The sequence below is a fragment of the Entamoeba histolytica genome, genomic scaffold (genome assembly GCF_000208925.1).
Source record: "Entamoeba histolytica HM-1:IMSS scf_1104750519113 genomic scaffold, whole genome shotgun sequence".
Classification (NCBI taxonomy): domain Eukaryota; phylum Evosea; order Mastigamoebida; family Endamoebidae; genus Entamoeba; species Entamoeba histolytica.
In genome coordinates, this window is record NW_001915071.1 from 10,765 (window position 1) to 24,547 (window position 13,783).

General features: G+C 26.2%; 8 protein-coding genes across 8 annotated transcripts in view; 2 read left to right on the top strand and 6 right to left on the bottom strand.

The window, feature by feature from the left end:
* The window catches only part of EHI_185450 (uncharacterized protein), a gene marked incomplete at both ends in the record, with an annotated part of 2,709 nt that extends 1,276 nt beyond the window's left edge, over positions 1–1,433 (bottom strand). The window contains one exon of the mRNA XM_001913975.1: positions 10–1,433. Coding sequence (XP_001914010.1) covers positions 10–1,433 — 1,424 coding nt within the window. The remainder of the gene's footprint in view (positions 1–9) is intronic.
* A 305-nt stretch (positions 1,434–1,738) lies between these two features.
* EHI_185560 (oligopeptidase A, putative) lies at positions 1,739–3,871 on the bottom strand (the record flags this gene model as incomplete). The annotated part of the gene is made up of 1 exon (XM_644508.1): positions 1,739–3,871. The coding sequence occupies one exon, from the start codon at positions 3,869–3,871 to the stop codon at positions 1,739–1,741; it is 2,133 nt and encodes a 710-aa protein (XP_649600.1).
* A 1,079-nt stretch (positions 3,872–4,950) lies between these two features.
* EHI_185570 (uncharacterized protein) lies at positions 4,951–5,289 on the top strand (the record flags this gene model as incomplete). Its single annotated transcript, XM_001913976.1, has 2 exons — positions 4,951–5,114; positions 5,190–5,289. 2 exons carry the CDS (start codon positions 4,951–4,953, stop codon positions 5,287–5,289), a joined length of 264 nt encoding a protein of 87 aa, XP_001914011.1.
* Positions 5,290–5,400: 111 nt separating this feature from the next.
* Positions 5,401–5,841, bottom strand: EHI_185580 (60S ribosomal protein L14, putative). Its single transcript, XM_644509.2, has one exon. The coding sequence runs from the start codon at positions 5,823–5,825 to the stop codon at positions 5,418–5,420; it is 408 nt and encodes a 135-aa protein (XP_649601.1). The 5' UTR covers positions 5,826–5,841; the 3' UTR covers positions 5,401–5,417.
* A 260-nt stretch (positions 5,842–6,101) lies between these two features.
* EHI_185590 (uncharacterized protein) lies at positions 6,102–9,207 on the top strand (the record flags this gene model as incomplete). The annotated part of the gene is made up of 3 exons (XM_644510.1): positions 6,102–6,207; positions 6,255–6,478; positions 6,556–9,207. 3 exons carry the CDS (start codon positions 6,102–6,104, stop codon positions 9,205–9,207), a joined length of 2,982 nt encoding a protein of 993 aa, XP_649602.1.
* A 74-nt stretch (positions 9,208–9,281) lies between these two features.
* On the bottom strand, positions 9,282–11,357 carry EHI_185600 (sodium/sulfate symporter, putative; the record flags this gene model as incomplete). Its single annotated transcript, XM_644511.1, has 1 exon — positions 9,282–11,357. The coding sequence occupies one exon, from the start codon at positions 11,355–11,357 to the stop codon at positions 9,282–9,284; it is 2,076 nt and encodes a 691-aa protein (XP_649603.1).
* A 162-nt stretch (positions 11,358–11,519) lies between these two features.
* Positions 11,520–12,197, bottom strand: EHI_185610 (rodhanase-like domain containing protein; the record flags this gene model as incomplete). The annotated part of the gene is made up of 2 exons (XM_644512.1): positions 11,520–11,678; positions 11,730–12,197. The coding sequence occupies 2 exons, from the start codon at positions 12,195–12,197 to the stop codon at positions 11,520–11,522; spliced, it is 627 nt and encodes a 208-aa protein (XP_649604.1).
* Positions 12,198–12,367: 170 nt separating this feature from the next.
* Positions 12,368–13,525, bottom strand: EHI_185620 (protein kinase, putative; the record flags this gene model as incomplete). Its single annotated transcript, XM_644513.2, has 1 exon — positions 12,368–13,525. The coding sequence occupies one exon, from the start codon at positions 13,523–13,525 to the stop codon at positions 12,368–12,370; it is 1,158 nt and encodes a 385-aa protein (XP_649605.2).
* Between the last annotated feature and the right edge of the window lie 258 nt (positions 13,526–13,783).

A 13,783-nucleotide genomic window follows, 5' to 3' on the forward strand; every position in this document is an offset into this window, starting at 1 on the left:
ATTATAAACTTATCTGCTCCATTTACATCACTTGTTGTTAATGAAACTTCAATTGGTTCAATTCCCTCTACCTTCATTGATGCACATTTATTCTTAGTATTTGTCTTGTAGAAAGTGTTAGTATAATCACATCCATCAATTAATTCATTTGTACTTGAATAATCCATTTCTTTAAAAATAACCTTCTTTCCACTTGGATGGAATGTAATTTTGTTTGTTCCTGTACTTGTTACTACTTTTTCTACAAAATCTTTAAACATTCCAAAAATAACGTTATAATCATTATTTGTGTTATCTTTTGTACCAGTAGATTGAATTTTAAGACTTTCTGTATATTCTCCATTAATATTAACAACACATGTTGGACAGACATTAATAGTTCCACTATTAACAGTAATTCCTTCTGGCACTGTATATTTACCACTATTACTTAATGTAACAGTCTTAATATTATTTCCACTGTTAATAAATGTTCCTTCTTTATCAACTGTTAATGTTTCAACACTTGTACCATAATATTCTAACTTTACTGAAGAAGAACTTGGACTAAATGTAACAGTCTTAGACTTTGTTCCTTTTAATTTTCCATTAGTAGAAATTGTTATCTTAGACTCTCCTGTTTGAGAGTTAATATCAACACTTGAAAATCCATTAATGGTAACGTCTCCTTTAATCTCGAGATTCATAACACTTAAACTACCTGTTCCAGAAATAGTAGCTCCGCTTGGAAGTGTCAATTTATGTAAAGCAATATTCTCACTTGGGAATGTTATTGGATTTGTTGATCCTGTAAATTCAAGTTCACATTCATATCCAGTAAGACTTTGACATGGACAAACAAGATCAGTTCCTGTTACAAATGTTCCATCTAAAGTACATTTAACAACATTGGAATATGTTTCAGTTATTGGTACAGCTGAGATAATAACTTGTGTAGGTTCTACTAATCGATAAAGATCAGCATCAATCTCTGTTATAACCATTCTTTTTCCTGAGGTTTTTATAGAACGTTTTTCATTAGTAACAGTAGATGTTAATTGTGAAACAGAAAGTTCACAATACTTTCCAACATCAATATCTTTGTTTAAGTAAAGTGTACCAACAACTAATTTAAAATACTGTTGTACAGATTCTACAGCTAAAGAAGTACTTCCTATCATATCCAAATTAATGGTAACATCTTTACTTTGTGGTTTAATAACAGTAGTTCCCTTTCCAACTATTTTCTTTTGATACTTAGAGTTAGCATTGTTAGATAAATCTGAAGTTTGAACAATTATAACTTTCGCCTTTTCATTATTTAATTGAATAATTCCTCCTTTAAAATCATTTACAGTAACATTGATTTCTCCGTTGATAACAACTGTTCCTTCTCCACTAATAGATTTGAATGTAGTTTGACTAGTTACAATAAAATAACACCCAAAACTCATAGTTAATTCAATATCTGTTTGTGAGGCAGAATGTGAGTCTGTTTGAGATTGGTAAGAATTACATGATATAGGAGCAGCAACAATCAGAGTAAATAATGTAAATAAGAAAATGATTAACATAATAAAGTAGTTAGATTTGCTTTGTTGATTATGTAGGAATGGTTCGTTTCAACCTCATTAACTTGTTTATCTATCTTTCTAGAAACTAAGGAATAAAAAGGAAAAAAGAAAAAGGTCGTTTCAAAAGAACCTCCTGTTTACAGTCAATAGATAAAAATGGACGAATGAAAAAAAGGGATTTTGAATTATTTCTTTTCAACTAAACCAGATCTTCTTAATAAAGCAGTAAAATCTGGATTTCTTCCTCTGAAATTTCTATATAGTTCATCAGCAGGTTTTGAATTACCCATTGAAAGAATATTTGTTCTAAATTTACTTGCAATTGACTGATTGAAAATACCATTTTCTTTGAAATATTCAAAAGCGTCAGCACTAATACTTTCAGCCCATTTATAAGAATAATAGCCACATGCATATCCAATAAAATTAGAGAAAAGATGTTGGAAAGTTCTAATGATAGAAAATGTTTTAATATTAAAATGATATTTGTAGTCTTTTTCTTTTTGATAAATAAAATCATCTAACGATAATCCACTTGTTAAATAATTTCTATGAATCTCTAAATCAATTTTACCGAAACTTAATTGTCTTATTGTGTAATATGCAGACATATAATTCTTTGCTTTCCACATTTTATCAAATAACTCTTTTGGTATTGGTTTAACATTTCCAAATTGTGAGAATAGATCTAATGCCTCTCTTTCAAATGTCCAATTTTCCATTATTTGACTTGGTAATTCTACAAAATCCCATGCTACATTTGTACCAGCTAAAGAAGCATAACGTTGTTTACTAAACAAGGTATGCATTAAATGACCACTTTCATGGAATATTGTTTCTACTTCATCATGATTTAATCTTGCAATACCATTAATTGGTGGTGTAATATTAGTGCAAACAATACCTAATGGTTTAATAAAAGTACCATTTTCATTTTCATAACTTACTCTTAACATTTCTTCCCAAGCACCTGAACGTTTTCCTTTTCTTGGATATAAATCAAAATAGACTCCACCAATAACACTACCATCTTTTTCTAGTACTTCATAGTATTTAACATCGTCATGCCACCCTTGAACTTCTTTATTTAATTTAAATGAAACTCCATATAATCTTTTATATATTTCAAATAATCCACCAAAGACAGACTCTTCTGTAAAATATTCTCTAAACTCTTCTTCATTGAAACTATATTTTTCTTGTTTCATCAATTCAATATAATAATTTACATCCCATGGTTCTAATTGATTATTACCAGATTTTTCTTTTTTAAATTCTTTTAACTCATCTTCTTCTTTATAAAAGAAGCTTTGAACTTTATCATGTAATTGATTAATAAATTCAATTGCATTTGTTCCATTTTTAACCATTCTTCTTTTAGTAACTAAATCACTAAAGTCATGAAATCCAAGTAATTCTGCATACTTTTGTCTTTTTTCAATAATTTCTTGAATTAACTTTGTATTATCAAATTGACCTTCACTACATAATTTATTATATTGAATAAATAATTCTTTCCTTAATTCTTCATTCTTACAATATTTAATAGCTGGAAAATAGGATGGTACTTTCAAAGTAATAATATATCCTTCTTTTTTTCTTTCTTCTGCTTCTTTTTTATACATTTCAGTAATATTTTCTGGAATTCCTTCTAATTTACTCTTATCTTCTATATACATCGTGTATTTATCTACTGCATCTATTAAATTATTAGAAAAGTCTTTTGTTAGTCGTGTTATATCTTTCGTTAATTCAACTAACTTTGTTTTATCATCTTTATTTAAATTTGCTCCTCCTTCAATAAAGTCTTCATACTTCTCTTCTACAAGTCTTTTTTGATCATCTTCTAATTTCTCTTTATTTTCATATACCTTCTTAACTAATGAAAACATAACTTCATCACTATGAAGGGCTGCTCTAAATTCTGTTACTTTAGGGAGAATTTCATCATATGCTTTTCGATATTCTTCAATGTCTGATCTACATGATACTAATACTTCTAACTTTAACATAACATTATCTATGACAATTGTTGCATTATCAAATGCTCTCACAACATTCTCAAATGAAACTTCTTCAAATTTAATATTTTTAATTTGATTAATCTGTTCTTGACATTGTTTTATTGCTTCATTAACATCACAAACAACATACTCAGGTTTTAATTTGGTAAAGTTTATAGGAACTGTTTGGTCTAAGAATGGATGTTCCATTTTGGTTGTTTTATTATTTTCTTTTCCAGTTCTTTCAGTGCATGTGTTCGTGTTGCATAATTGTGCCACAACACCATAAATAAAAAGTTCAAAAATCAATAGCATTTATTTCTATAACATTTTTAAGTTTTCTCTAATTTTTTAATTTTTACATTTTTAACAAAAATTCAAGAGTAATGAAAGAAAATCTAAGAAATATTCTTCAATAAAACATACCATTAAATAGTGTTCTAAAATATCATTTTCATTAATTGTTTGATCTGTCAAGACATTTACAAATAATAAAAAGTGAAATAACAAAAATCTTAAAAGTCATTTTTTGTTTTAATAACAATAAACCTGTTTAGAATAAAATTATAATTGTCATAAAACCCAAAACTACTTCTCTTCAAACCTTCTATAACTAACCTTTGATTTGTTTTATACTTTTCTTTGAGAATTACATTCCAGTATTTCCAAAAACAAACAAAAGCTTATGAAATTAACTAAACCACCAAAATAAAAAATTTTTTTATTAACATTTTATTTAAACATAATATTAAACTTTCCTTTTGTTTTTAATGAAAATACAAATGAATTTGAATCATTACTATAATCACCATCAACATCATCAATATTAGAATTAATATATACTCCAAATTTATTTCATTCTGTGTCTTCAATAATAATTAATATATATTCTTTATTCTTTAATTAAATATTAATGTACTAACGAACTTTTTATAATAATTTTTAAAACAACTTTATAATGTAGATGTTTGTTTTTATAATTTGTTTTAAGACTAATAATATTTTTGGCTTTTTGTAAAAGACTTTTTGTATTTTCTCAGAAAAGTATATTTCATAGTTACTTATTAATTTAATTTATCTTAATTAAGATAAATTAAATCAATAACAGAATTGATTCAGATAATCCTCCTTTAGTACATTTAAATTTTTTATTATTTTCTTATTACTTGTTTAATACTACAACCATTTTCTAATTGTTAAAAAAATTAAACAACACTTAAAAATTTTATTTTAATAAGATAATTCATAAGAATAAAACTATTCTCCACTCAAAACTAATAAATTGTGAAATATAATTTTTTTAGAATCACTTATTTTTCATTTGTATCAATTCTCTTAATTTTAAAAAATTAGTTTTTTTAATGTAACTTAAATCTACTAAGAATCTCAAACTCATGAGTATTTCTAGAGAAGAATTTGAAAAGTTGATTGATGAAGGAAAAATTGATAAAGCAGTTGAAGCTTTAAGAAAAAGACAAGAAATAATTAATCAATTTCAAAATAAAACATTACAAAATGAAATTATAACACCACGTTTAACTGAAGATCCAACAATTCCGTTTGTTCATATTATTTTATTTTAAAAAGAATAAATTAATAAGTTAATGTATTACTTCTTATTTAATAAGAAAAGTTCTATAGAAGAAAAAAAGAAAAGAATAAATGATTTTAGACAAAGTCCAATAGAAAAAAGAAATTCAAGAGGAATGTCAGCATTTAGACCTGTTTATTAAATAATATTAATAAATTAATTAAAGATTATTTTAAATACAACTACAAAGGTTAATTTTTATTGTAATAAATAAATTAATATAAAAAAATAAACCAATTCTTTGATACAATAATATATCCCCAAATTCAATTAATGAGCTTTCTTACTGACAGCAATTTTAGCAGCAGCATTAATCTTTCTGTTAATAATGCTGACTTGGAATTTGTCAAAATCAGTCATCTTTTCTCTAAGAATTCTCTTTTCAATTGCTTTACCAGTAGCAGTTTTATTGAATCTTTTAATGATAGCGTCTTGAGTGAATCTGAGGCAAAGTTTCTTGTGGGTCATACCTCTAGTAACTTTGTTAACAACAAATGAGGTAAGAGAAATAGTGTTCAAATTGACAACTTGTCTTGGAACTCCAGTAATAGCTTGTGGACCGTCAACAAGAACTCTATTGTGGTCAAGGATTTCAACAATAACGGCAAGTTTACTGGCGAAAGGTCCAGTCTTCATTAAAACAACACGACCAACTTCAACAAATCTGGAGAAAACCATTGCCAATTAAAGTGTAGTTTAGGGTTTCTTTTTTAGTTCATTCATTTTATTTATCAATAATAATTAATAATAAATTTGTTATAAATTATAATATACCTATTTTTTTTTAATTTGGCAAAAATGAAAAAGATGAGAAAAATAGAAAGAAGTTAAACAAAAAATTGGAAATAAAAGAATAAATTGTCAATATTCAATAATAATAAAATTTATATTAAAAGAAAAAGAAAAAGAAAAAATGATTGAATAAACCAAAAAATACTAGAAACTCCATTATTAATGGAAGAAATCTCTTTTAAAGACACTGTTAAAGAAACCCTTAATAAACTTGTAAACGATCAGTGTACAGAAGAAGATGCATTTTTAAGAATACATGAATCAGCTTGTTTGTTTTATTGTTAAAAATAAATGAAAATTAGTGTTAACAAATAGTCTTACATAACAAAGGAATAATAGAAATTTTTAAAGTACTTTTTGAAAGTGGAAATAAATGTGCATCACTTAAACATTTTAATAACTTATGTCTCCGTTTTCATTTCTTTCAGTCAATATTAAATAAAGTTATTGTCAATAGTGATGGTATAAAAAAAAGTGAAAATGTTTTGGTTCATTTTGTAAAAACAAATTTTATTGATATCCCTTCATTTCAGTCATTAGTTTGTTTTTATAATTTTCTCTTTGAATAGAGATGTAGTTAGGATATTTACATTTTAATTTATTTACTTAACAATAGATTGAAAATACAATTAAACAACCAAAAGATGTTGATAAAATCTTCGAAACTATTATGTTAAGTAAAGATTGTGATGCCATGAAAAAGGTAGATATATTTCATGTCATTTCATCAATTAACGAAAGTATTTCAGTATCTCAAAAAATGGTTTCTTTATTTATTAATTCATTAAATGAAATTAAAGATGAAAATAAAATCACTGAGATTGTTATTAAATCTCAACGATTTTTAACTTCTGATAAACAAGGAAAAGATTTCCTTGCTGTTCATCCAAATATACATAAAAAGGTAATATTTAATATACTCCTTGGATTAAATTCTCCTACTACTTCAATGGCATGTAATACTTTAATAAGTCAAAAGGAATTATTTTATAAATTTGATAAAACACAAAGAATTGAAATATTTTCATTATTTTACAATGATTCAGTAAAACCTGAACTTAAGAAAATAGACCCAAAATCAAAATTAACTTCAGTTATGTCAAACTTTAAAAAAGACAAAGATCAGTTTTTTGAAATGCTTAATAATCGTCCTTTTACTTTAATTGAAGAGGCACTTGAGATTGCTAAATCTTCTCCAAAAGATATTCCAAATTTAACTTCATTATTTATAAAGAGTCCAGTATTATTAAAAATGTATTTAATTAATCGGTTACGTTCAATTTATGAAAAAGAAGGAGATTTAAATGAAAATTGCATTAAATTTACTTTTTCATTATCTCCTATTTGTGACAGTTATTATTTCCAGGATTGTGTTGATTTTATTTTAGAATTACTTACAAAAGATAAGTTATTGGCTCTTCGTGTTATTGAGTCATTGACAATATCCTTAAGAGATTTTGTTGAGATTACAAAAAAAGATTCTGTTTCATTTGTATCGAGTATTGAACCAATTCATTTTTTTGTTAATCAAAAATTAAATGATCAAGAAGATTATCTCATCTCAAAAAAAGGGTTTTGGAACATACTTAAGAAAGAAAAATGTGTTTTTAAGATTGGATTCTTTTTAAGTGAAATGAAGTTGAGATGTCATGAAATGTTTCAATGGAATGAAGATGAGTATGATCAAATTTGTTTAACTATTCAAAAATATTTTGAAATTATTGATTCAGTTCTTTTTACAGAAGAATTAAAAACTTATTTTGTTAATGCTCCATGTGAATTTGATTATTTTATTATGACTCGAGATAATTCTGTTTTCTGGAAAATGGCTAGAATTATTGTTCCATTATGCAGTGATTGGGAACAATGGAAGTCTTTTTCTATTACAAATAATATATCGTTTAGGAAATCTGAATTTATTTCAAAACAAAAAGATATTGTTGCTGAAATCAAAACTCGAGAAAGTGATCTATTCAACACAGTCTTTTGGTTACTTGACCTTGAAGATATTTTTTGTCCTGATAAATTATATAATGATATTTCTGATGAAATAACAAGGCATTATGAAAAAGATATAAAAAGAAATAATATTATACCATTAATTAAAAAACATAAGGAGTGGGTTCGAGGTATGATCAGACAATTAAAACTTACTGACTTTAAAAAAGAAAAACTTTATTACATCCCAAATAAGTTTATGAGTCAATGTTTAATACCTAGAATTAAAATAAGTATAAAAGATGCTATGTATTGTGCCAAATTTATATTACAAATTTTTGAGAATGATATTGAAGGAGTTTCATTAATGTTTTTATTAAATATTGTTGCCATGTATTTAATTGGAAGTTGTGTTACAATGACAACAAAAGAAACATATAATGTAGGAATATTCCTTAACATTTTATTAAAACAATTAAAAGAATGGAATAGTCAAGAGAAATATAATTCAAATGTAAGGGGAAAGAAAGGGTTCAACTCAACTACTATTGTTGAATATTCAGGATTTCAAGTTGTATATAATAAATGGACTGGATTAATCACTAAAGAATTAATTATAATGTTAAGTTCAACAGAAGAATCCAATGTTAATAAGGCTATTAAATTATACAATACAATTTCGTCTTCATTACCTGAAAATATTTTTTTGAAAGGAATGGTTAAAGTATTATCATATAAGAAAGAAAGACAAAATGAAAAGAGTTCACATGATTCTGATAGAAAAGTTTTAGAGGAAAATAAATATTTGTGTAGTTATATGATTCAAAACATTGGTAAATATCAAGTTCAACCAAAAGAAATGAAAGAATTATTAAATGAATTTAAAACTAAAACAGAAGTTAAGAAAGAAAAAGCAATTAAAATCAAAGTTGGAATTATTGATGAAATGAAAAAGAAACGAAATGAATTAATGAAAGAAGTTTGGGAGAAAAAGAAAGAAGAATTAAAAGGAGGTATAGAAAAGATTAAAAAAGAAAGAGAAGAACAAGAAAAGAAAGTATTTGAAATATTAAGTCAAGGGTTAGTTGAAAAAGCTGGAGAAGTAAATAGGACAGATAAAAAAAGTAATAAAGAAGAAGAAATAAAAGAAGATAAGTCAGAAAGAAGAAAACACCATCAACACAGAGATTATTCAAGAAGTGAAAGAAGGCATCATTCAAGAGAAAGAAGAGATAGGTCATATAGTAGAAGTAGAAGCTCAAGTAGAAGAAGAAGAGATACTTCTAAAAAGAATAGCCGTAGTTATAAAGAACGAGAATATCGTAATTAAATTGAGTTTTTTTAATATTTTTATAACCAAAATATTGATATAAAAGAAACTATGTAAATGAATTACCAAATGAATTAATAGTTATCAGGCCAAACTACTTCAAAGAATAAATAAGATAAACCAACAGCTGCAACAAATGATAAAATCATTAAAGGAATACCAAAGATTATAAAGTCTTTAATTTTATAATTTCCTTTTTTCATGATCATCAATGTTTTATTGGAACCAAATGGTAGTAAAAATACACTAGATGTGGCTATCATCACTGCATACATTGAACTTTTTAGTCCAATTACTCTGCCTCGTTCTAGTCCAGTTGGATCAGTTCCCCAATAAGTTTCCCAAACAACAGGGAACATTAATGCAAATACTGCAGCGTTACTTAATGACTGAGTGAGTAACATTGTTGGAATAACTAATGCAGAAAGAATACCAAATTTACCAAGAGGTAAGAAAGCTCTTGTTAGTGAACGAGCTAACAATGCTCCAACATTAGTTTTTACCATTCCTTCAACTAACCCAAATGAAGCACCAAGAATACAGATTAATGGGACATCTACTGCTTTAAATAAATCTTTAATTGTAATAGTATTAGTTACTAATAAAATAAATACAAAAACAAATGCTGCAACAACAAAAGGAGCAGCGTTTAATACATCAGTAATAACTGGAATAGCAATAGCTAAAAGTGCTAAAATAGTTTTATAAATAACCATTGGTTGTGGTAGTTGAACATTTAATGGTAATACTAATTGGAATGGAGAAGGGAAATATTCTTCAGTTGCAAATTCTGAATCTGTACAAATTAAATAACTTAAAGTTGGTTGTATTTTTTGTTCATTAATTTCATCTTTAAACATTTCATTTATTTTCTCTTCTTCTTCATTTTCTTCTGCTTCTTCCATTAATTCATCATTTTCATTAATTCCTTCAAGAGCATCTTCATTACTATTATATGAAACACCTAATATCCCAAAGAAATGATTCTTATAAAATGTTTGAAATTTTTTATTTAACATTTCTGAATTTCCACCATAACAAACTTCATAAACTTTTAATTCTCTATTAGTACTCATCATTTCTTTAGCAAAACTACTTTCAGGGATAATTCCACTATATGCATAAACATCATTTAAAAGTTCATATGGAGCAAGATAATATAAAATATCACCTTCTTGAAGAATATCAGTTGGTTTTGGTTTAAAGATAGTTCCTCGTTTAATTCTGAATAATTTACCATGAGAAGGGAAGAATAAAACAGTATCTTTTAACTGCTTATTAATGTGACTACTTTTTGGACCAATCTTAACTGGAATAATAAATTCTGAATGATTTTTTGGTGGTTCTTCAATTTCTGTCTTTGGAACTAAAAAGGAACAAAAGGCACAATAAAGAAATCCAACAACTGTCAATGGAAAAGCAACAATTCCTATTTCAAACATTGGTACAGTAACTTGCATATTTAAATTATATTTTGAATTAACAATATCAACTTGATTTAAAATTAATCCTTTAGCAACAAGGTTTGTAGAAGTTCCAAGAATACTATTCATTCCAGCATATTGAATAGCATAACACATTGGTAATAATAATTTAGATGCTGGTTGTGTTGATGTTTTAGTCCATGCAAATATTAATGGAATAGACATAGCAACAACTGGCGTATTGTTTAAGAATAATGATACTGCCATAACAAATGGAAATAATCGTATTGCAGAAGGCCAAATATACTTTTGTGGTGTATCTGGTAAAAGAAATCTTCCTACAAACTTTAATCCACCAGTTTTATCAACTGCTTCAGAAATAATTAACGCAACTAATACTGTTAATGTACTATTATTTGAAAATCCAACAAATGCTTCTGCTGGTGTAATAATTTGAAGAAATACAAGTAAAATAGATGTTAAAAGAATCATCATTCCTGGGTGCATTACTTCTGCTAATAACAATGTTAACATTACATCAAATGTAAACATAAATAAAAATGTTTTTGTTGACACACTATTTGCATAATGAACTTTCCAATCACAAAAATATAATAAACAAAGGCATATTGTAAAAATAACAAAGAAAATCATACACTTCCAATTACTAATTACCCATTTTAATATCTTTTTAGGAATTTCTTTAATACCTCTCAGTATTTCCATTTTTCTTTTTCTTTTGATAAATTTATTTCTTTTTCAGTTCTTTTTAGTTTTCTTTTTTAGTTTTTTATTCATATCTCTTGCATTTTTCTTTTTTTTATTGCATATAAAAAGAGAAGTTGTTTTTTGTAAATAAATACTCTATTAGTATTATTCATTATTCAATTACATTGTCTTTACTCTTCTTGTTGAAATAATAGGAGAACACTCAAAAATTGGTTTTTTTCTTAACCTTCTACAACAACTAATTTTAACTGGTGGTTTTGATTTATCTGATGTATCAAAAGGACGATCTTCCATTCTAATATATCCTCCACAACATTCCTATTAATTACTTACTATCTTTTTTTTAATAATATTCTAAAAAAAACAAACAGGAAATAAGTGATAGAAGTAACGATATCCTCCATTTAGTACAAAAACATCAGGATACCATATAAGAGGGTATTGATCTTTATTCTTTTCTCGGTCTAACTGTCTGAAAAGTAACCATTGATTTGGCCCTCTATTCTGAGAATATTCACAATGAAATACAATTATTACATTTACTTGTTTTTTTATGAAGAATAATGTCTCCAACTCGTTTTTAGAAGGGCAAGGAACTGCCGAATAGATATGACCACCTTCATATTCGTAGTCATATCTACAATCAAATAAATATAACTTACTCTTACTTGAAAATAATAATTGGTGAAGAAAATATGGTTCTATAAGATTATATGGATTGTCAAAGTTCAAGCTAAATATTCTACTAAATAAACAAGGATTTTTTGGAGACTCAATCAATTTTTCTGTTTCTTTTTTCATTACATCTCTCTTTTTATTTGCTGTATTAGGAAGCATCGAACAAACAAATTTAATCTCTGATTATCAGTTTTTTTTTTCAAAAAAAAAGGAACAAGAAGTAGAAGAATATATACAAACCAAAAAAAAAAGGAAACGAAAGAAAATTTTTGGGATCTAATTTAAAAATAGAACTTAAATTTTTTCTTTAAAAATTAATGAAGTACATATTACAATGGTAATGTACGAGCATAATCATTTAACAAATTAATAACAATTTTATAGTCAGATCTTTTTGTAGAATCTTCAACACAACATTTATTAATAATAGAAATTATTGCAATAGGAACTTTTTCAGAAGGACTAACTCGTTGATGGTTTTTAACAAAATTTTCAATTTGTTGCTTATTCATACCTCCATATGGTTTTTTACCACTGAATATATGAAGAATTGACATTCCAAGACTGAACGTATCACTTTTTAGTCCATATGGTTTATGTTGTATGACTTCAGGTGACATATATTCCATAGTACCAACACAGTCATGTAATTCTTCTCCTTCATGTATATATCTTGCTAAAGAAAAATCATGTAATTTAACTAAAGGACCTCCTAAAGAAATAGTTGAGTGTTGAACTAATCTAAGGTTATATGGTTTAATATTTCGATGCAAAACACTTTCTGATGCTAGGTATTGAAGAGCTGTAGCTAAATTAACACAACAACGTGTTAAAAAAAGAGATGGTAAAGGTTTTTCTAAGATTTGTTCTAGATTAAACATTGTATCATTTTCCAATAATAAAAGAGAAGAATCATAATTCATCCCAACCATTTGAATAATGTTTTGATGGTGAATATCAATGTAATTATTTAAAATAACTTTAAAATCTTCCTTACTTAATCCAGATTCTTTAGTATCTAATTTAAAAATAAATACATTATCTCCTTTATATTTTCCATGTTTTCCTATAACATCTCCTACAAAAATTGAATCAGTAAGACCCATAGTAAGCATTGATAAATCAACTGAAGTTGTTTCAGTATTACAAGTACTTTCCCTAATAGTTATATGAGATGAACTAGTTCTTTCTTTTATAATACTATTTGTTGATGACTGATTAATCTCTTTCATTAAAAGAATTTCTTTTATATTTACTATAGGAATAACTCCAAGCATTTGAAAACGTAAAGCAAGTGAACTAGATTCATTTCCTATCAATGCTTTCTTTTTTACTTGGAACGTAACACTTCCTGTTAAACCAACTGTTGCAATAGTATTGAAACAAATGGAAATAGTAACAGACTTTTTACCTCTTTTTCCAATAGTTAATTTTTCTTCATCAACTTCCATAGTATATTTTGAACTAGTACTGAGTTCAACTGTCATTTTATATGTGTCAGTTGTTTTATTATGAAAAGTAATTTTCTGTTTCATTGAAACTCCTTGAACAGCATACTCTCGTCCAAATGTTAATTTTTGTATTGGCTATGTTTTAAGTTTTTTTACAGTCTTTGAGAATTATATATATTCATTAAAAAAGAAAGGACAAACAGGCTCTAGTTCAAAAGGAAATTTTAATTGTGCACATGAACCAACAGAAGAAGTTCGTGACTCTTTGGAGAGAGACATGTAACTTTTTTTTGG

Bases quoted from the DNA above. Each gene is read 5' to 3' on its own strand.
- EHI_185580 (XM_644509.2), bottom strand. From the start codon at position 5,825: ATGGTTTTCTCCAGATTTGTTGAAGTTGGTCGTGTTGTTTTAATGAAG.